We start from the raw sequence: 23,159 nt of genomic DNA, 5'->3' as shown, positions 1-23,159 counted from the left end.
ATACTGAAATGATGATTTAATGAGCTTTAAGCCTATAAGCCCTGAGTAAAGAAACATTTTACATAGATGAAGAACCTAACAATAAACTAGTGCAGAGTGAACTCAGGTCAAAGAAGTGGAGCAATATCCTTTAAGAGCACTACTTAGAAATCCATTGTGTTCTTATTCTATTGCAGTTTTGTTTTCATCTAAAGTCTCACCTTAGACATTTTATAGAGATGTCTGCAAAGATTATGGCTAATGTCTGTGCGTCAAATTACAAGCTGAGCAAGTTTCAACAATTTAAAAGGATTCAAATGACACTCAGCCAGTCAGACTAAGTCACTAGCTTATATCTGTTAGCCCATATAATGTTTATATCTAACTTTGTAAATAATGTGTTGCTAATATTATTAAGTGTACTGACAGCTAATAAACCAAAGATAGGTTCATTTGATAGATACACTCCTCACACTTGGAACACATCATGCACTGACTGTACCTGACAAAGTCACGTGCTACACACAGCACAGTCAGACCTTCCGGCACAATCTCAGCAAAAACTGTGAAAAGGTATTTGAATCCATTCATTACCTTTTCAGGTTTATTTTTACCCATTCATGTTTGCACCTTCATTTTCAGTGCAGATAAAACAGATAAGCAGATAAGATTGCAAAACGCTCTTGCAAATTTTTCCTGTTGTACTTCTGTGTCTGTAATTAGCTCAGTGCATTTTTACCTCATTCTTTCTACACATACGCACGAGCATACATCCATCGTCACAGTCTATTTTAAGTGACTCAGAGTTTCCATTACAAAATCACATGAATCCCAAAGAACCACCTCCCATTCTGCTTGCTTTTTATTATTATTATTTATTTATGATGTGTTCTACAATATTTGTCAATTTAACCAATTTTGCAGGGCAATCTTCATATACAAGAGTAATTTTCATATATGAGAGACCTGACAGAATATGGAAATGACTTTTGTGCTTTTTCTTGCCTATCTTGAAATCTTTGAAGCATTTCCACTGGACTAAACATGTTAAAAACAAAGACTGTGCTGAGAATTCAGTGACATTTACAAGCAAAGCTGTCATCCAGAGAACAAGTTAGAAGCATGATTGCACCTTAATTGGTGGATTTTGAGACATTTGTTGGACTTTGTGTCCCTCGCTGCTGCAGGAGAACTTCATGCTGGTTTGGAATGCAGAGAGAGCTCGGGTTAGTGCAGAGAGAAAAATGCAAACACTGGCACGGCTTCCCTGAATGATTTTTCCTGCATCATGCCACTGTAGCAAGCAGCCTTTATGTAGCTGTTCAGTGTACATTTTTAAGGATTGAAGAAAAAGAAAAGTTCATTTACATTAAATGTGTTTTCATAGAAAATAAAGGGTCCAGTTTTATTGTTACTTCATTGCACATGAGATGGTTTTAGTAAAGTTATAACTTTTGACCACTTTTAAATGCGATACTTTCTATTGATACTTTTTAGATACTTTTAAACCAACCCTATACAAAACTGATCTCTCCCCTAATGTTCCAATGTCACGCAACATGCTAACATGTGAGGCGTGCCACCTCACCGGCGGCTTATGACAGGAATGCTGTCATCTGATGACAGTTGAAAATACGGGCAGCATTCTTCTTTCGCCAAGTGCAGGAAGAAGGAAGAAGAGCAAGATCCCGGATGATAAAGCAAATCATGGTAGTATGTCATAAGATGTCTGAACAGGCTGGGACACGAGCTAATCAACTTTTGACCCTCGAGATAGTGAAACAGTGATAGTGAAATCCTAGTGTGGCAATAACTACCTAGTTAGTTGGTAACTGATGTGAACCACCCTTCTTAAACATTTTGAATCACATGGGCTGATTTTGAACATGGTGAAAAAATCAGACCTAAACATCACACATTAACCACTGAAACTTTACACAGGTATTAATCACGCCACTGTATTCCTGCTCTCTCTGTTTCTCTGGGTCGTCTGACTGTTGGGAATTTCCCTCTGTATCAATGTAGAGTCATTACCTTACGGTACATACAAATTGCCTCGAGGTGATTGTTGCTGGGATTTGGTGATATATTTAAAAAATCTTCAATAAAAGTTCAGGTGTCAGGGCATTTAGCCACCTGCTACTCACAGATAGAAGGGCCTGAGTTTGACTCGTCTATCTGGGGCCTTTCTATGTGGAGTTTGCATATTTTCTCAATGTTTGTGTGAGTTTTCTCTGGGTACTCTGGCTTCCTCACACAGTCCAAAGTTAGTGGGAATTAAGTATTTAATTAGTTAATTATTAATTAGTGATTCCAAATTTCCCATAGGTATGAATTGCTGTGTGTCTCTCTGTGTCAGCCCTCTTTCAGATTCCAGGGTATGCCCTACCTCTCAACCCTATGACAGCTGCTAGGCTCCAGCCCCCCCTGGTGCATGAAAGTATCAGTCAAAGATTCAATCCTCAAATATTTTCAGACAAGCACTTATTCATCCACCGAAAAACACACGCTAAGCTCGACATTTAGCTAATAACAGAAGATGAAACCTGAGAAAGTTACAGTCTTGTTAGCTGCTGATCCTTTCCCTATAAGAACCCCTTACCTGTTGAGTAACCTTCCTCTTAAACTCTCAGATAAATGCAGAAAAATAATCTTAAAAATTAACAACTTGTCACAACTGGCAAAAGAAATCTTTCAAACCATATTTACTCACTTGTACTGAAAGGCAGGATTTTATTGTATTATTTTCTAACTGAGCTATCACTAAATACTAAAATATCTGGATGAATGTCTTGCTTAAACTGTAATGCGCGTCCACATACTTGCATGTGGGCGCAGATCTGATGTAGAGGCAATAATGCCAGGTAATGTCAAGTTTCAGATCACTTTGTACTTTCTTAAATTTCAACAGGCTGCTCAGCTGGAAAAGTGGAAACTTTCCCCGAGGTGATGCTGCACAATTTAGCATTGTAAGACTGAAGTGCTGAATCGTCAAAAAAATGAAAATCCCGATTGGCTTTTAACTGCTGAAAACAGCAAGCACTGTGCACTCAGACATAAGGTGACATGGATCCATCACATGCAAAACTGCCTGAGGCTGTAATCTGCCCTTTAATTTGAAATGCTAACATGAGCCTGCAGTGTCACAGACACAGTGGATAAACAGGGACAAGCCTGCAGAATGCCGCCCAAGATCAACATCGTTTCTGTTAGACATATAAAGAACATTTATACTGGAGATGAATTTCTCAAGGAGCGATGGCAATCTGTCTTAAGTTTGGGATCACAGAAACTAAAGCGGGACAAACCACATATGAAGCTACAAGTGTGTTGGTGGAGCAGATCAGGTGTGATGGCGCAGTGGGAAAAAAGATTAATCTCAAAATTGTCAAATTCTTTTGTACTGTGACTTCAGTGGAACTGTTTTGTTTGTAGGGAGACGAATCAGCTGACCAGGGCACTAGTCAAATGAAGTTTATAAATATGATTCCATACAAGAGGATGATAAATGACACTGGCATTTTGCTGCTGGGATTCTTTCATCTGTGCTTTGACAAATTTCATTTACTGATTTTAAATCTGTTTTCGTCTTGCAAGTTCCCGTTTTTTTAGTTATGTTCCAAGTATTGGACAGCTGGACTGGACAGACACAGCGACTCATTATAAAATTTAAGAAAGTAAGTGTGCTCTGCAGAAAAGTAAGCCCAAAATTAATGAAGGTCTTTTTGTTGGTTCTAAAATCTGTGAACTGATACTTGACGATGAGTTTGAATGGAAACCGGAGCCAAGTGAATCAGTAGCCTGGGAAGCATTAGTGCAGGTTGTCCAAAATTTACTTTGGAATCACAGAGCAGAGAATTTTGCTAAAATCACATCAGCTAACGAGTGCAAAATGTCACTGAAGATGCACTTTTGTTCACCCAAATCTGGGCAAAGTCAATGATGAGCGTGGAAAAAGATAAAAGATCAAATAAAATGTTGGAAAAACTGATACCGGGGACAGTGTAATCTGAGCTTGATGGTTGACTGCTTCTGGTTCTTTGTAAAAGACATGCGTGCTCAGTACAAGTGCTAAAGTAAGTGGCTAAAACATTTTTGAGCAGACATTTTTTGACAGTCTCAAATGTATGCTCAACTGTGAGGTTCAACCATGTGCACCTCACAGTTGAGCAAAAGTTCAGCACAGTTCATTGCTGTAAACGTTGCCACAGTTCCCTAGCACTAACTAGTCCCAGCAGCCTGCACATGCAGCCTTTAAATTGATCTGAATGCAGTGCCCTGATCAGGCTGCATGAAGAACATACTTGACATTAGGTATTACCCCACCTCTTAGATTTAATTACTCATGAAGGTGCTGACATGTTAAGACTTTCTCTCCTGTTTATGTCTTGAACAGATTAGACAGCACACTGAACAATGGAGAAGTAAACGAAAGGTAAATGCGTTTAATACCCCAATCTTCATCTGGATTTATATAATTTATGACTGTGTGATATTATACACACGCACCTTGTGTAAACATGGATCTGCAGCGTCTTGTGTGCAGACATTGTGCGACGCCTTGCGTGCAGCTGCTCGTGCACTGTTTGTTTGCAGTGAGACTGAGTCTGGGAACAGATGCGTCTCTTGCCAGCAGAGACGTGGTGAGTCCAAGTGCAGGAAACACTTTGCTGTCTTTGTGAGGAGAACAGTGCTGGCAAGCAGCACCGTGAACTACAGCGCTGCAACACCAAAGAGATCAAGATATTCGTCTGCTAAGAAGCATACATAATTGCACCTGCATAGCGAGCTGTGCCAGCTGCAACCTTTCCTTGTGATTATCATTTCTGAGAAAGCGGCTACTCTAAAACACTCGCTGCTCGTCCTGCTCAGCTCTGTGTGCATGAAAGAACACAGGCTCTCAGGGTTGTTTCGGGGTGTCTTGCAGCTGCTTGATCAGTGGATAAATAAACCACAGAGTCAGCCAAACCTCAACAATCCACTTAAATTAAATCACTCGCTTTGTTCATGAAGTCTGCCTGAAGGTGGCCATTCTTTAATTGTACTTTTTGATGTTTGTAGTTAGTAATGGAATGCATATAAGAGCTGCAGAGTGCTCTTTAGACCACTCTGTATCTTGTAAGTGTACAGATCCAACTCTAAAAAGCTTCTTAAACAAATGACAAAAGATTTGAGCCGATATGTGTATAAACAAAATCAATGAGCCTTTCAAGCTGGCCTATCACATACTCTGTAGTCTTTGTGAACCTGAACCGTACTTGTTTCTGAAAAGTAAAAATAAACATTTGCTCAGTTTTTGACGTAGTTGTTCACACATTGGCCAAACAAGCAAATGATCCCTAGTTTGTTCCCAGGAGAAGGAGAGTTTGTGGGTGCTCTTGGCCCATCAGCCAATCGTGGAAAAGAGTAAACTTCTTAAGTGCAAACAGCTAAAATGAAGCCAAATGTTAAAAACCGTGAAAAGTGCCCGTTGTCCCTGTCTGTGCTTTCAAAAATGTATATTTGGATATTTTATGGGGGTTTTCTCCTATGAAACTCTGCGTTCACCTTCTATGGATGCGCAATCTGATACTGGACACAGGTTCAGTCCTATTCAGTTCATTGTTGCTCTGCATTTATAACTCTACATAGCAGAAGCGTTGCTCCTGTTACCAGCAGCACAGCTAATATAGCATGGAGGAAGCTAGCAGCACAGGTTCAGCAGTCGGGAGGTATTCCAAGCATACTGCATCAACAGCTTTACATATTTAAAGCGGTTTTTACTGCTTATCAAACTGTTGCCAAGTGGGGTGACTCAACTGAAAATCTCCAACAACAGTGCTTTCTTTGTTGGTTTCTCTCTCGCTCTGTTTACTTTAACACATGTTGGGAGGCTTTTACTATACTCACTGTAACATAAAGTGTTGATAATCTTGGTTAATATTAAAATAATCTCTCATTTCACCTGCCTCCTATTACACCAGTCTCGTTCCCCTGCTCTGACAGCAGGGTGCAGTAAAGAGCTGGTCGTTTTCTTCTGTAAGCAGACCTGAAACAAACATTGACACTGAAAACATGATTCATGTGTGTTTTTTTTCCACCTCTTCTTTCTTTTTGCATTTACATTTATCAGCTGTTATAAATGCTGATATTCAGCAAATCACCAGCCACCAATTTATTGCAAGCTATTAAATTTCAAGACTTGGTGGCGTTTAAAACAGCGCAAATAAGATAGAAAAGAAAGAAATAAAGTGTTTGCAAAAGAGGGAAATGGAATTTTAAAATACAAAGTGTTAGAACAACTTTTAAAAATGTCTATCTCAATAGCAGGAGTTAAATTATGGAACAGTCTAACAGAAGAAATTAAAGAAAGTAACAACATAAACCAGTTTAAAGTGAAATATAAAAAACTGATTTTTAACAAATATAAGAATGAAGAAAACAGGGTAAACCCAGGGCGGTAATGTTGTTCGTAATAGTGTTTTAGTTTGTTTGTCTCATCATTTGTGAATCTGCAAATGTTGCCACTCAGTCCTTATTTATATGAAAGTAACTATACTGTGGTGGGGCTTGTTTATTTGTTTTGTTTGTTTGTTTGTTTTGATTTACTTTTGCTTCATATGTTGTTTGTTTAATTTAAGGCTAAAACAAAATGAAATCAATGAGAGGTAAAATTTGAGGCGGTAGGGACTAATAAGTGTATACTTCTGCCTACTCCGTTTCAAACAAAAGAATGGAATGATATTTTGTAATGATTGTGAATTCACGTTTGAAATAAAAATGAAATGAATTGAACTAAATCATAAATAAATCAGCTCATACAATTTGTTTATTTTCTGTAAATGTTCCTTAAGCATGTGCTTATATAGAAACAGTCTCTCAGCTATCCTCCATTAGAAACACCTTTGACATTATGACTCATATTTCTTCTCATAACCTGAAACACTCATAGACACATCCAGTATTTCCTCTGATGTCACAGCCCCTTGATGTGTTTCTCAAAAATTAAATTGTAGTTTCCGTTAGAGTACGAACAACGTAATAACAAAGCCAGTGTTCTTGGTTTGCTTTGTTTTTGGCCGTTACTGATTCACCCTTTCGTGTAATCAATACTGCTTTGTCTTTTATCTCCACTCCCTTTGAATATTTAACCAGTTTAATACTAATACGAAAGCACACATAAGTAATGGTCAGTGGTACCCATGCACCAGTCAGCTGGGATGCATCTTTTTTTTCAGACATTATTTGGTAACTTTATATTTTTGCTGTGGATTTCTCCACTGTCACTATCACAAAGTGCTCTTAATCCACTTACTATTATTATTGTTATCTCTTCCATTGAATAGCGATTTGTGTGTTTGCAGATCAGCTGAAGTAATCTTATCAACTACCCACTGGAAACGCTATAGAGGAAAGCCCACATTTAAGGATGATTGACACGGGCACTTGAGCAGAGCAGGCTTCCTCATATTACCTCTATAAGTTTACAGTTAGTTCAAACACTGAGCCTCAGGAGTACCCATCACCATTCTTTCTTTTATATATATATAAACATTATGTCAAATTCTGTTTCAAAATTGGGGGGAAGAGAAAATTTTTAAATGAAAGGCAGTGTGACAAATTTAATAGCTTTACACCTGATGTTTTTGAAAAAAAAAAATATAGCTATATATATATATATATATTCATCTGTACGACAGATAGAGTCTCACATTTTAGACTGCTGCTCAGCGTGTGGCCCGTATAATGTCTGTCTGTGAAGCACAAACGTGCCATGAATATTGGCAGCTTTTAATTACTTCATTCATTCACTGTCTTCAAATGAACCCCGTGGAATCTGGTAAATATTGTACAGAATAAAAACGGCCGAAGAGGCTTGTAGCTGGCACTTGTAATCACATTACAGAAGACTGTGTAACGGCACAGACCAAACTAACTCTGAGGGGATAAACGGGGGGTAATGGAGTCCCCTGCGCCTACCTGGGTGGTCACGGATTCTGATCTTTGGAGTTTCGTTACATTGTTGCGTTGCTCGGTCTTAAAGACGAATTTATTGACATGGTTGTAAAAGAATCGCCAAGATGGGCAGAAAAGAGGGTCGTAACCGTAGAGAAGCGAGCGGGTTGTAGTTTATTCGTCTTTTTTTTTTTTTTACCTCTTATTCCACCAAAGAGAAAGAAAAAAGTCTCACCTTTTATTTTGTTGTCGGTCGCGCTGTCTGACACCGGAGCCTGTCCACAGTCCTCTGAACTCTCCTCTCCTCCGCCGCCCTCGGTCACCAGCTGCTCGGAGAACTTTCTTGTAGTGGCCGTGCACAAGGCGCAGTTTTGAGACGTGGCCGGTGGCAGTGCAGGGCTGACGGGCTGGCAGAGGGCTGGGCGGGGGCTGCTGGTCACAGAGATAGGAGAGTGGTGGAAGGTGGGTGGGTGCGTGGATGGGTGTAACGGAACAGTTATAAAGGCGACATTTACGGCGCATCGATGGCAGACATCCTTCCCAACATTTATTCTTGTGTGTGGTGCAGTAGGCTACAGAACTGCCCTGTGGTCCAGTCCCAGTGTTTTATCTCCGTTACCAGCTGCAATGCAGCCACTACCTTTATAACTCTGTGTTTATTGTACTTACATTTTAACCCATCCGATCCTTTTTGGCCACTGAAAACATGTTTACAGAACTATTGTTATGTTTTATATTGTTATATTTGTGCTGTCCTCTTGGCCAGATTACGTTTTAAAAAGACATTTTTAATGTGAACAAGATTTTGATATCATTCACGAGGGATACATTTGACATATATTTCACATATCCTCCTGAGAACCAGCAAACAAGTATCTTCCAGTTTAACGTTTTTTGTGATGCCCTGCCTATTTGAACGTAGAGGCGACCCAAAAACATGAGGTATTATTGGAAAGGCACAATGTCCCCGTTTGAGCTCACTTTCGGGCTTATTACGGTAGCTTGAATAAATCAAAAGATGTAGACCAAAAACAGATGTCCATTTGTCCAGTTTTTGGCAAATACACACTTTCAAGTTACTTTTCTATTCAAAAATAACTTTGCAAACAGGAGAGACACTGGATCAATAAACTCAAGGACGCGTGAGGAAAGTTGACATTGTCGTCAGAACATTTCCATCCTATTTGTTTTTGCTATTTTCAGTACAGTCACGCTTTAAAACTAGCTGCACAAGCTGCCGGGTAGTCTCTCTTTACTTTCAAAGATAAATGAGGGCTCCTCCTCTGCACTGGCTCATCGGCTCAGTGTCCTCCCCAGTTATGCTGGTTATCATCATGGCTGCAGAAGCACGAAGCTGCTGAACTCTACTGAATCTCCAAACATTGATTCTGTTCATCTGGACGTAGCGTTTTCAGTGGGGAAACTACTGAATAATTCAACTGAGCTCGCATTGCATTAATGTGGTGGTTTTAAGTTTTCATTACAATGTCTCACTGTCTGCAAGGGCCCCTCATCATAACTTTTCTAGCAGGCTACAATTTCAAGTGTCCATCCTCCGTTTTGATAAGGGACTTAACCAAGGTGTCGTTGAGCATTGTGCCTTAAAGTAAACTTTGATATAGTTCAATCCAACGACTGTCTAAATGTATTTTCTACAGTCATTGGTTTAATCAGTCGATAATAGGAGAACCAAAGCAATTTTAATAGCCAGTATGTCACGGCTGCCAAGGCGAGCTGTGTGATGTTGGAGGAAAGGAGGACCCAAAATGCAGGCGATGACTGATGTTTATTTACAGGGTGGTGTAGTGGCAAACAAGCAGTGAGGGATGACAGGGAAGTAAAGAAACCTAAACTGGAAAAACTAAAGAGCAAACCTGAGAACATACAAAATGGGGAGAGTGGCAGAGAGCCACAGACAGGGAAAAGGACACTGTGGAACACAGACAAACCAACAACAGGCAGGAGAACACACAGGGCTTAAATACACACAGCAGTAATCAGGGGATGAGAGACAGGAGGGCAACACACCTGGAAGAAGTCAGAGGTGACGGGACAGGGGAAACGTAACCTGAACACACTCACACGAGACAGGGACCTTCAGAATAAAACAGGAAACTCAGACACAGAACCAGACAAGACACTGAACCAACTAAACAGACAGATTCACAAACAGACAGTGTGACAGCATAGACAGACAGAACACAGAAGTGGGACCAGGGTAAGCACAGAACAGAAACCTAACAAACGGTAAATCAAAACAGAATACATACTCAGGATAAACAAAAGCATAAAGAAACACAAAACACTGAGTCGGCAGACTCAGGACCATCACACAGTAAAGCAGCATCTGTTTCGTCCAGCATCTGTGCTTGTTGCACCTTATAGGTTTGACCATCCTTTTGTTTTGCAGGTTGTTGGATTATAATATTATTTTATGCCATGTTAGACCCCTAATTAAAGATTGTGAATTATTATGTAGTTTTGGTTTGCATTATTCTCCTGAATTAGAAGAAGCTGATAACTCTTGCATTTGTTAAACTGATTTGCATTACATTAGACTGCTGATTTATTGTGAATGAATGATATTTTTTTATGATGCATTATACTGCTGAGTTATAAGCAATACTGTTTGCAGAAAGTCATCGCCTTATTTGTCTGATAAGAAGAGAACAGAATATACTGGAGTTTTCTGCCCCATCTCAGCAGGAGCAGATAAACAGGGAGCCAAGGTCGTAGCTTAGGCGCTGTGTGAGAGACAGGATGTGAATGTTTAGGTTTTTATGATTAGGTGGGGGCCACTAGATGCTATAAGAGGTTGATCAATGCTCCACCATTTTGAGATCTGATGCCGTCTGCGTACGGTGTCCATCTCCCACGCGTGTGACCATTAAAATCATTGTTTGACTCAACCCGGCCGGACCAGTGTTGTTCTTTTGGTTTTTCCTCTTGTATCCATCCCCAATATTTGAATCCGTAACAAGGTACATAGATTTTACAGGTTCGGATCACTGAGCTTTTGTGAATTCTTTGCGTGTCCAGTAAAGAAGTCACTGATTCTGTGCTTTATCTTAAGCTACAGTTTCTGAATCACTTTTAATGTATACTGTACCATTGCTACTTGGTGGGGTAAAGTTATGTTTCACATGTTGTTTTGATTGCCCAGATTGTGATAATATCGTGTAAAACAACAAATGAATACTAGAAAATACTGTGCATTGTTTTTCTGGAAGCATGGAAAACACTGAGGACAGTACACAGGTTGCTGGCAAATGAATGCCAGTATGTTATTGCCAACCCATTACTGTAAATACATTTGCAGTAAAGATATCCTGCCTCACTTGCATGAAAAGTTGCTGTAACTGGAATTTACAGTAATTTGCTGTGAGTCTGCATAGAAGTTTGCAACTCTGCCTGCCACACACAACTTATCACGACATATATGTCTCTTAACTTGGACATAATAGTAATTCAACATGTAGAGCTATGTTACAGCAACTTTCATTTGCTGATATGTAAGAAATCTACTGTTGGTGAGCCTATATTTTGATATGGATTCTTGGATTTTTTTTTTTTTTTAATTGTCATGAGTAACATGTTCCAGATTTTTTATTCGTTTTTATGAAATGATGGAAAATTCTGTGTTTTCTTTTTCGGGCAAATATCTGGATTGTCCCACACCTCCAGACTCACAAACCGACCTCTTCTTCCCCTGAGCTTGTGTAGAACTACTAGTAGAATTTTCGATTTTTCATAGGAAATTTGCACATTTCAAATGATTTTGATTTTTAATTCCCCACTTCCTCCTTTTAATAATGAAAATAACTTGCTTGGTACCTTAATGGCACCAATGTTGCCTCACTGCACAGGCTGCACTTCCAGGCTGGGGACCTTTATGACTCTGCACATTCTCCCTGTGCATGCATGAATTTTCTCCAGGTTCTCATTCTTTCTCCCAGAGACGTGTGTGTTGGTTAGGTCAGTTGGCTGCTTTATACTGGCCTTAGGAGTGAATGGTTGTCTGTTTCTCTTTGCAAGCCCTGCAGCACACTGGCAACCGGTCATAGGCCTCTCACGCTATGCCAGCTGTCACAGTGTCTTCCTTTCTTGTGGCATTTAGTGAAGCAGAAGTTCTTACTTTGCTGCTCTGACAAAAATGGTAATAACATAAAAATAATTTTAAAAGAAATAAGCAAAAATGTGAAAAATAAGCAAAATTTGCCACATGTTCTCTTCTTGATTATAATAAAACTTTAATAGCTGGGAGTGTTTTCATAAAACTTTGAGATTATTTTTGGCATTGTTTTCATTGGGATGAAGAATTAGAAATCTGTATGTTGATGCTCTGTCTCTAGAGCAAAATAAAGTGGAACTTGGGAAAAGCAATGAAACACTGAAAAAAGAGATGCAAACAAGGGATGCACCTGTTTCCTGTAAGACCCAGACTCATATCCTGTTTTCCTTCTCTCTGCAGCTGAAAGAAAAGCTTTTTGGTGACCAGTAAGAGCTGGATGGAGGCGGAGGAGGGACTTTGGGCAATGATGTGGAATTAGTTGTAACAGTTGCAATAAGGTGTTAAAAAGAGTGCTCTTTCATTCAAACAGGAGACTTCCAGTTTGAAGTGAGCCAGCACTGTTATTGGTTATATGGCTCTTTGTTACTTTGTCCCTGCATTCCCAAAAAACAATGGTCTACGACCCTGTTTTGTGAATGGACCTGTTGGCCCATCCTTAGTAATTTCAACATCTATTGGTGAGATTTCCACAAGATGCTGCATATACGCCCATGGAAACAGATTGCATTTAACAAGGTTGTAGAAACACTAAGCTATTGTTACTAATAAGACCACAATACTAACTTTATTTATGTTGACTCTTTATAAAAAGCAAAATAACAGATTGCAATATTGAAATTACAGATTAAATTAAAGTTAAGGTAGAAACAAAACTTCTTAATTTCAGCTTCTCCCTTTAGGGGTCGCCATTCTGGACCATCTGCCTCTATCTCAATCTAGCGCTACGATCCTCCTCTCTCATACCAACCCTTACACATCCTCCTTCATTACATCCATTAACCTGCTTTGGATTTTCCTGTTTTTTATCTGACCTGGCAGCTCCATACTTAACATCATTTGCCCAATCAGCTATTCCTCTTCTGCACATGTGCAAACCATCCCAGCCTCACTTACTTTGTCTCCAAAGCATTCAACCTGAACTTTCCTTCTGATGTGCTCATTTCTAATCTCCATCTTAACATCTTCAGCTCCACTCCTGTCTTTGTGTTAGTACCACTGTCTCCAAACCCTACCTCATACCAGCCTCACTACCACCTCTTCTGTTACAAATCACCCAACACTCTTCATCACCGCTTGCGTGCACTGTCTGTTGCTTTGGCTGGTCGATCCCAGGTATTTTAAATTTACCTTGTCCATCACCACTCCAAACAAGAAGATGCTCAGAGCCCATCCCTGATGTACTTCCACCCCGACCTTGAATCCATCTGTCACTCCTACTGCATGCCTCAACACTTGTGCGTTTTCTTCCTACAGGTCCGTCCTTACAGACTTCTCTGTCAGTCTTGACTTCCTCATGCAGCACCGCAGTTCCTCTCTTGGGACTCTACCCCTATCTCTCCATAGTTACTGCAGCTCTGCACGTCACCCTTGAACTTGAAATTGGATTTCTCTATTCTTCAGGAATCCTCTGACCAAAATTATGTTAATCAATCTGTTTAAAAGAAGCCATCTCTCCTAAAGATCTTCATATTTCACAGACATGCCATCTGAACCACCTTTCCACTCTTCATAGTGTAATATGTGAAATCTGCACTTCCTGACTCACTTTCCTCCATCCATCCTCCTCTCTTTCTCATTTTCATCATTCATTAGCTCCTCAGAGTACTCCTTCCATCTTCTCAGCATACTCTCTTCACTTGTTAGTACATTATGATCTCTATCCGAAACCACCCTAACTCAGTACACACCCTTTACAGCTCAGTGTCTGTGCCTATAGTCCTTTCCTCAGTGCCCAGCCTCACATGCAATGCCCATAAGCCTTTATCCTTTGGCACCCTCTCTCTTTGCCTTACACCTACCCTCTCAGCACTCCTGCCAACTTTCTTCATCTCCTTGACTATCCCACTTTTCTTTGCTAACGTCTTCCTTTAAATATGTTCCTGTACTTTGTCAGTGCATAGAAAGTCACAAATCATCAGCATAATGAATGAAACAATAAAAAGCAAAACTTGTGAGGCTGTGAGGACAGCAGTCCACCTCTCTTAAGCTAAACAGGCATCCTAGTCAGAAAAACGCACCCATTTGATTTTTTTAAGGCTTTAAGTTAGGATCGTCAGGTATAATATTCCAGTCACATATTCTACTTTATGTTTGTGCTGTTGTGGTGATGCAAAAACATCCTTATAATAATGAATCTAATTGACTAATATGAAACATTAACCAAATATAGCAGCAGCGTGTCCTTTCTGTGTCTTTTGGGTAAAGTTTAGTTGATAATAAAACACCTTTTCCTTTCTTGTTTAAGAGCATGCAGCACGTTTATGATAAAGATAATGACATCAACAGGAAGTGAGCCAAGACTTTATATGTTCAGATAATCTGACCTTGAGAATGAATAAAAGGTAGTACCCACAGAATGGTTAAGACATGATCTTTCTGAGATGAAGTTGCTGAGCTGCTTGGGTGTTACTAAATCGTTTCGTCCAGCACAAACTTTGACTGATTGGTTTAAATGAGCTAATGCTGTGGTCCAGGCACAGAACCACATAAACACACATGCACACATTAAAAAACTTCTCCGTGGAGGATGAGTCACAGGGAGGAAGAGAGTGCAGTACTGCAGCCTATACGCCCAAAGTCAAAATGAAGTAACTACAGAGCCTGCTAATAGTGTGCAAGATACAGTACTGTGCAAATGTCTCGAGTCACCCTTTGTTTCTGCATATTTTGTTCCCAATGGGCCAAATTTTCCTGTAATGTGTAAAAGTGTTCTTAAGTTAAGCATTCAGGAAATACTTTTTTAAATCCACTGAACACCGATCTGTAAATCATTCAACTATCAAAAGGCTCCTAGCTCAGTCTCTTGATGTGTGGAAACCAGTGTGGTTTCCAGTGTGTAGAAATCAGTGTGTGTAGAAATCAGTGTGGTTACTACACATAACAGACAACTTAGCAAAGAACCAATTTTAAATTGTATCTTTAGGCATTTTGTTACTAGCAGTGTATCTCAGAAAACATCATTTGTTGCCTTTTATTTAGTTAAATCTATGAAAAATGCCCAAAATAACAACAGTGTTTCTGCACCTGTATCATTAAAAGTTTTAAGGAACCCGGACAAGTGCACAAGGGTTATCTGAACATGTTGTCCTTAAAAAAAATGGGGGTAACAGACATCAGAGACAGAGGTAATCAGAGGTCAATTGATCCAATTCATCTACTGTTTACTGAAGCCTGATCAGGAATTCTCTCAATGCTGTCAAGAAGCCAAACTATCTATATAATTGGTTTAAAAGTTGTCATACTAAATATTGACTTTCAAACTTAGATTTATACAGACTCTATTTTTGCCTTATAATCTGTATTTCCATGTATGTTTGCAGATGTATGAATAAATCGCTGCTCCAATTTCCCATTTTCTTATCAACAAATAAAGAAATGGGGGGTGTTTCATGAATTTTGCAATTAACAGTGAGAACTTGGTGACATATTAAAAGGCTTGAAAGTGAAGTTGGCCATTCTAAACCACTCTGCTCACAGTCTGCTGGCTGTCCATGTTGTACGCACACTGAATAAAAACATCTGCTGTTTGTGCAAAGCCCTGAATGGCCAAAAGGGGAGAGACACAGAGGAGCTTGGACTGCTACAAAAACATCGGTCAAGCCAACCAGCAACACACACACACTGCTCCTCCTCATCCTCCAAGCACCAAAGCTTAAAGGACGTGTAATAAAACATGAAATGCTTGTCACCTTTTTATTTCCAAGAGTAAATGTTAATGAGAAACTGGTTTTTGCACCACCAGGAATGCTTCCTAACACACAAAGAAAAATTCTTCTGTCCTAATCTTGAGGATTAGGGCTGTGTCCTGAATGGACAACTCCAAGACATGGAGAGAATCATCCTTCAGCCAGTTCGAGCTGTGTTGGCCATTTGCTCTGTCTAAATATTCTGATGATAGGATCGGTTAACCATTAATTCTTTTGAACCTCATGATTAACATTATCTCATTTTCTCACACTTAGTTCCTTCTGGTATTTCACATGCTAGGATTGCACATTTATGATCTCTGGTTACTGGCAGCCTTTCATTAGCTCGGTTGTTGTGAACTCCTTTGAAGTGCTTTCACACAGGAGATCATTAGCTCATTGGTTATTAACCCTATGATATAAAGTGTCTTAAGATGAATATTGTTGTGAGTTGAGGTTATGGCTTCGTGAAAAAGTCACAAAACATTAAAAAACAACAGGTTGCTTCAGAAAAAGTCTGAATACTTAAAAAAAAAACAGGTTTTAGTTTTCATTTCTTAGGAAATCATCACACACATGTTATGGTTAAAGCAGACACACATAGTTAAAACTGTAAAAAATATTTATTATCCATTATGCCACAACACAAAAGACTGATTCTGCCACATACACTCACACAATAGCACAAACTGCTAGAAAACAGCAGCAGAAAGAAAAAGATCCACTTTTCAGAGAACAACTATTCAGCTTTATTAGAGGAGGTTGCTCCATTGCTCCTCAGGTGGTAAAGAAAAAAGAAATAAAATTTTAAAATCTTCAAGATTTGCTACATGGGATTTCATTCATACAGAAACTCCTGTTTCTCACAAAAAATATCTCCAAACTGCCAACTACAAATTCCTAACTACAGCAGACAGTTTGTTTTCAACACATAACGGGACATCTGTGAGTCGTATAACTTCAGTGCGCTTTATCGTATAGAGGCAGCTGTTGAGTTGTGCCAGCACAGGTCAATCAGCGCTACGTGCACTGTTGTCTCTGCACAAAAGAAGGAACCTTGAACCTTTCAGACACTACTTTTTGTGTTTTAAGTTCCTGCGTGCAACAAAAGACAGACTGATTCTGCTTTCTAACAAATATCAAAGCAGTTTTAAAATTGAATGTGCAGCAGTGTGACAAACATGGGTGCTGGTTGTACTGGTGTTGCGAGGATGCTGCCTGGTCCTAATGTGTGAATGTGTTTCAGATCACCAAAACAGGTTTTCTGGACAATGATGGGGCAGCACTTACTGCTAACTGTAAACCTGAGTTAACACACGAGAGGCAACAGCAGAAAGAAGTTCAAAGAAGAACAAGGAAAAAGAAGATTGTGGGCAGGCTGCATAAGGAGGTCGAAGCACTACCATCATGACATGTGGGGTTTTCCCACTGGGACTGGGACAGTTGTCAGAACCTGGTTCTGGAAAACAAATCTCTGGATGCGTTCAAAGACCCAGAGGAAGATGAGGAGGATGCTGACATATTGAATCCAGGCAAATTTGATGGTTTCCCAGAAGCCGGGGCGATAGGTGGAGGGAGAAGTCAAGGCAGAAACAATGACAAAAATTAGACACCACACCCCAAAATCAGGGGTGTCAAACATTAGAATCAGAATCAGCCCAACAAAGACTCCAGTCTGGGCCTCTGGACTGCTTTGGCAGATGTGAATGCAACGGCACACATTTTTAATTTTTAACTGTATTTTGGCACGGTTTACAGCTTCTGCTACTACTAATGACCTTTTTTTAAGGTCATTCACACTACACCAAATGAATTAAATAAAATACACAAACAATTAAATGACAGAAGTTTTTTTCAGGATAATTACATGTTAGAACAATGAACTACCAGAACGTTTTCTTTTAACTTTTACACATCTGTTTCTCTACGGTGCAGAAAAATGACGTAAATGTAATGTTGTATTTGCACTTCTTATTCTTATATTAAGACATCTCCAGGATTAAATGTGCAGTTAAACCTCTGTGCAGTGACAGAAAGGGGAGTCTAACACCTCTGGCCCACTTAACGTTGGAGCGTGGGCTGAGCGTGGGCTGGAGAGGGGCCGATGGCGCGATATGGCAGCCTCGCTTCTGTCAGTCTGCCCCAGGGCAGCTGTGGCTACAACTGTAGCTGCCTCCACCAGTGTATGAATGTGACAGTGAATGAATAGTGGTATTGTAAAGCGCTTTGGGTGCCTTGAAAAGCGCTATATAAAATCCAATCCGTTATTATGTGGCCCACTGTATAATGTGACTGTATTATGTTACTATGCTGTTTCTTGTTTTATTGCTGCTGGCCTCTGTGAGCTACCAAACAAATTTTGTTGTATAACTACAATGACAAAAAAGTTCTTCAAGTTTTTAAGTCACTTAAGTCACTTTAATGATTTTAACATCCCTGCTCTAAATTTTCTGTACTCATGTTTTACAAGTTTCTTAATTTTACCTGATTTTTCTTTCACCCAAAACTTCATAGCAAAGTTTAGCATGTGAATAAGTAAAGCACTGAATGGGACAAAGAAAACGACATCCCAGTCTCCTGACATAAAATGTTAATATCATGCAAACGGAGCTGAATTACCAGCTAAATTAAAGCACTTAGTTAATTAAGCTACTGCATGTTATTCTAACTCACCACATTCATTTTACTTACTTTTTCTGACGCAGTGATTTTGCAGAATTATTTTACAGTGCTTTGAACAACAAAGCTATGTGACGCCTGATTGAGTAAAGATGAAATAATATTTGATTTTTCAGAGAATAAACATTCAGAGGTTTGCTGCTACAGCCTCCCTTTACCTTCCTAGTTTTATGCATGCACAGTACTGCTGTGGAAAACATGTCCAATAAAAGCCTACTTACATGAGATAAAATTTATCATAAACCTCTTTTTTATTATGAAATGTTTCTGGACTTCTGGAGACATGGAGCTAACATATACTGACAGAAAGTTTACTTAAATTATTTATAATCATTTTTTACATTACGAGGTTTCACAAATATCCAAATGAAGGATCACCCCAAATGAGTTCAAGGTTTCTATAGAGGTAGTGTTTGAGATCTCTCTTTATCACTTCATGAATCAGAAAATACACAATGAAATCCATATTCTAAAGCCAAAAAGGCCATACAAAGCATCACGATACAGGCAGGAATAAAACAGGAAACTCTGGTGTATGCAAATGACGTGGAAGAGTATGTCAGAGTGTAAGAAAATGACTGTTAAAGTTTTGTATTGGGAAATGACAGTAATTTACATACTCGTGCATTACCAGAGGTGTAAAACAAGCACCTCAGTGTTTGTTCTGGACATTTCCTTTGTATTACCATCTCAAAAGCATGTCAGAGGACTGACAAGACTATATAAAATACCTCGGAAGCTCAAAATTGAACAGTCCATGAAAAAAACATGCTTTGTCTGCAGCGTCCCACCTTAAATAAACCTTATCCATAGAAAGTATTCAAAGATATATTTTTTTGAAGGTTACTCTATGTGAAAACAAACATGTCCATTTTAATGTATTTATCAAAAGGATATCTGATGACCTCCACAGGGTAGCGGATTTCAGCTTTAAGCTCAAAGGGAGCAGCAGCAGCTCGTCCTATAGTCCACACGGGGATTGGGCAGGACAGCACTGTGGTCACTGTGGCAGGAAAAAAAATATACACACTTGCAAAATTTGACTAAATTTAAATTAAACCGAACAAGAGCGGCGCCTTTGTCAACTCACAGTTTCTGTTCTGGTAGCTCCTGATTATGTTCTCGAGGTCATACGCGCTCGCAAAAGGGCTGGAGCCATCGATCACCGACACCTTAGCATCAACGCGGAGGAAGAGAAAACAGCACATTAACGTATAATCATCCCCCACAGCATGTATTAACACTGACACAGCAAAGATGCATGGTGTACTGCAAATATATTTTTATACGGGGTTATTGCGATGGCTAAAATCACTAGCTGAATTACTCTGATATTGAAGTAAACTTTAGATTAATACTTCAGGAGTATTTTATGCAGATTTGTTTTGTTTTATGTGGAGTTACATTTGCTGTGGATGTCTAAGTCACACATATTCTAAAAAATGACACCATATGGATACAAATTTGGGCAGGTGCTTCTCTGACACCATCATGTATACACCCAGTTTAAAAGCGCGTTCAGTGGGCTGTTACAGTGGCAGTGAGTGCTTAACAAATACACGCCTTTACAGAAGACAGAAAAGATAAGAAGCTACTGTTCTGCTGTGAATGACCCTTCTTGTAAAGCAAGACACTTGGGATGTGGTTGGTGTGTTTAATTTAACATTAGCAAACATTGTTAGCAAACCAAACACATGCATACTACAATGACACTAACCACTGAAGCACGAAGCTTTTGGATATCAGATCTTAAAAGTGCCTTTCTGCTCCGCTCCAGGCTCAGAATGTGGTAGCAAAGCACTCATCTACTCTAAAGGGTGTAGCGAGAGAAAAAGGTGGTGATCCCGTGTCCTCTTACATTATAAATATTGTAGAGCCCCCTGTGAGGCAAAGGCGTTCTCTGCTGCAGCCTCAGGTCTCCGCTGATGAACAGCTTAGCTCCGGGGACAGAAGAGGAGTGCTGCATGTATGCCAGACTCTGCATCACCACGGTGGACATCCGCTGGGAAAACAACAACAACAACAAATATTACGCTCTGCTTTAGCTGAACCACCAGCCGTAGATGGTCCTGAAAACCCTGCTTTGGTGCTGTCACACTGAAGGCCACATTTTATTATTTACAGCACTTTGAAATACCTGTTATTAAATAGGTAATATTTATTACCTGTCTGGAAAAATGTGTTTACACATGTAATAATTGGGGCCCAAACACTAAAAGTGTGAAGGTTATTGTATCTGCTCTGTTGTTTATCAATATTCAGGCAAATGAATCGCCTATTTGAGGCTCAAAAACTTCTTTTTGAGCCTCAAATAGTGCATACGCCTCAGATCTGCTGAAAATTTACATAAAATCTACATATTTTACCGATTTAGCGTTTCAAAACGGCTCTAGAGCGCCACCAATGCTGGCTATTAAGAAGTATTACAGACACATAGCTGAGCTACATGAGTCAAATTTGGTAAACATGTATAACATGAGACAAACAAAAAGTCTCGTGGCCCATTGACCTAAACCTAACAGGAAGTCAGCCATTTTTAATTTAAAGTGGAATTTTGCGGCAATTTCGTCCATTTTCAGGCCTCGTACGTTAGCTAACTCCTCCTAGGGTTTTTATCAGATCTACATGAGCTTTGGTGAGTACAATCTAAAGGCTTCAGTGATGTTAAATTGCAAAGCTTTTGAATTTTCACGAAAAGGCGTGGTCCTGGCGGCACGCTAATTTTCACTCATTCGCCACAGGACACGACATTGTCAAATCTCAGCTAAACATCGTCCAGTATGTCCCCAAACTTCACAGCCTCGATGCGAGTCTAGAGACATCTGTGTGCCAATATTAGGTCACACTTATGGCGCCACCTAGTGGAGACAGGAAATACACAGTAGGTTATTTCCCGTCTTCACTTGTGGTTCAACGTCTGATATGCTTCAGAGATCTTTAGATGGTATTCTCCATCGCCACCTAGTGGGCATAGGTGTCCAGCATGGCTCAACCGCAGCGCACCTGGATATATGCCAGGGTGCGGGGGCCCTCTCGTCGCTGCTTGCAGCTTTAATTCTATTTTTAGCAGGCAGAGTGAGAGAAATATTGACATTTAAAACTGCTTAAAAGGCTTTTAAAAAATCCCCAAAGCTACTAAAACTGATAAAAATCACGTGGTTATCTGTGCCTTTTAGCTCCAGCCCCACCATTACCTCACAAGTTTTATCACGTTTCATAACATTAGTTTCGTAAGTGAAAGAAATAAACTTTTTATGGCTCCTTCTCAGGTTTAAAGTTAGTAGAAAGCCTTGTCTGATTAAAAGGTGGAGAAGGACCTTTCCTACAGAGGAAAGGTCAAACCTAAACTATCTAAAGTCAGTAACGTGGACCTCTTGGCCATCTTATTGCTGTTGGTGCCTTTTTGGAGCATCTTTAGTGGTGAACCATGTTATTTGTGGCCCAATGTGCAACCTTTAATTTGCACTAACTAGCTTAACAGATTCATGGAGTGTCTGTGCGAGTGGGTAATGCTGTGGGATACATACAAAGAGCTGGTAGCTGAAGGTGAGCAGCAGCTGAATGCTGTACACCTGCTCATTGGGTTTCAGAGGAAGCTGCAGCTGAAAGACCAGGAGGTCCAGTTTCCCATCCTGGTTCTGGTCCTCTTCTCTCACCTGCAAAGTGCAGTCACAGAAGAACAAAGCAGACTCTACTGTTATTAAAAGTAAAAAAAATCATATCTGTCCACTGTTCAGTATAAACAGTAACAAACATGATGTTTATTATGCAGGAACGGACACTTTTTTAAACCAGGGCTCGCTACTTAATACGTTTTCCAGCTTTTCAATGACAGTAAACTCAAACTGCTCACTGAGCAACTGGACTACAAGGAAAAATAACATAATTGACATTTCTAATGTATTACACAGTGAAATCATTAATTATTGTATGAAATAAGAAAATTAAAGTAATTGCCATGTGAGGCCTTTCAGTACTTTTGTGATGGTACAATGCAGACTTACCTAATGTTTTTGTACATTTATTACAAGTTCGTATTGGAGCTGAAAAATATTAAACCAATACATAAATGCCAAAATCTGCAGCTATTCTATACTGACTGATTTTGTGAGGCAGTTTTGTATCAACATGGGGACACCAAATATTAATATTGCATTAAATAAATTTAATAATCACTAAAAACAAGAACAAGAAGCTGCATCTCATGCACCACCATCCTGAGATAAACGAGCAAAATTTACATTTAACTGGCCCACCTGAAAAACATTGCTTCACTGAGTACATTCGCCTTAACAAAGCTGCCTCCTAATTCAAAGCAAGCTAACGGCTCAGCCACATAAACGAAATTCAACAGCAACCTTGTGACATTGACAAAAACTCCCCACAGCACTAAATGGGAGTCTATGGAGACTTCCTTACTCTTTGAGAAGGCCCCAAAAGGGAATCAGGGGAACTGCATGTTCATTTCTCAGCCCCATAAGTTGCTGCTTGGGTCCTACTGATGAAAAACCACTAGGGGTGGTCGAAAAAATCGATACTGTGTAGTATCGTGATATTTTGTTTGCTAATAATGTATCGATACAGGGACA

At 39.6% G+C, this 23,159-nt stretch overlaps 2 protein-coding genes across 2 annotated transcripts in view; both read right to left on the bottom strand.

The window, feature by feature from the left end:
- Nucleotides 1-8,329, bottom strand: part of chst6 (carbohydrate sulfotransferase 6) — a 12,086-nt gene extending 3,757 nt beyond the window's left edge. The window contains exon 1 of the mRNA XM_005751220.1: nt 8,150-8,329. The gene's annotated coding sequence lies outside the window, so the exon portion shown is untranslated. The remainder of the gene's footprint in view (nt 1-8,149) is intronic.
- Nucleotides 8,330-16,434: 8,105 nt separating this feature from the next.
- The window catches only part of tmem231 (transmembrane protein 231), an 8,828-nt gene continuing 2,103 nt past the window's right edge, over nt 16,435-23,159 (bottom strand). The window contains exons 3-7 of the mRNA XM_005751217.2: nt 22,098-22,226; nt 20,429-20,572; nt 19,661-19,742; nt 19,468-19,573; nt 16,435-17,459 (exon numbers count right to left, since the gene is read on the bottom strand). Of these exons, the coding sequence (XP_005751274.1) occupies nt 17,297-17,459; nt 19,468-19,573; nt 19,661-19,742; nt 20,429-20,572; nt 22,098-22,226 (624 nt within the window). The 3' untranslated portion in view covers nt 16,435-17,296. The remainder of the gene's footprint in view (nt 17,460-19,467; nt 19,574-19,660; nt 19,743-20,428; nt 20,573-22,097; nt 22,227-23,159) is intronic.

This window comes from Pundamilia nyererei, unplaced genomic scaffold (assembly GCF_000239375.1).
Source record: "Pundamilia nyererei isolate P.nyererei 1_Seehausen unplaced genomic scaffold, PunNye1.0 scaffold00303, whole genome shotgun sequence".
Taxonomy (NCBI): Eukaryota; Metazoa; Chordata; class Actinopteri; order Cichliformes; family Cichlidae; genus Pundamilia; species Pundamilia nyererei.
The sequence above is the reverse complement of the archived record's forward strand: the minus strand, read 5'-3'. Positions and strand labels throughout refer to the sequence as shown.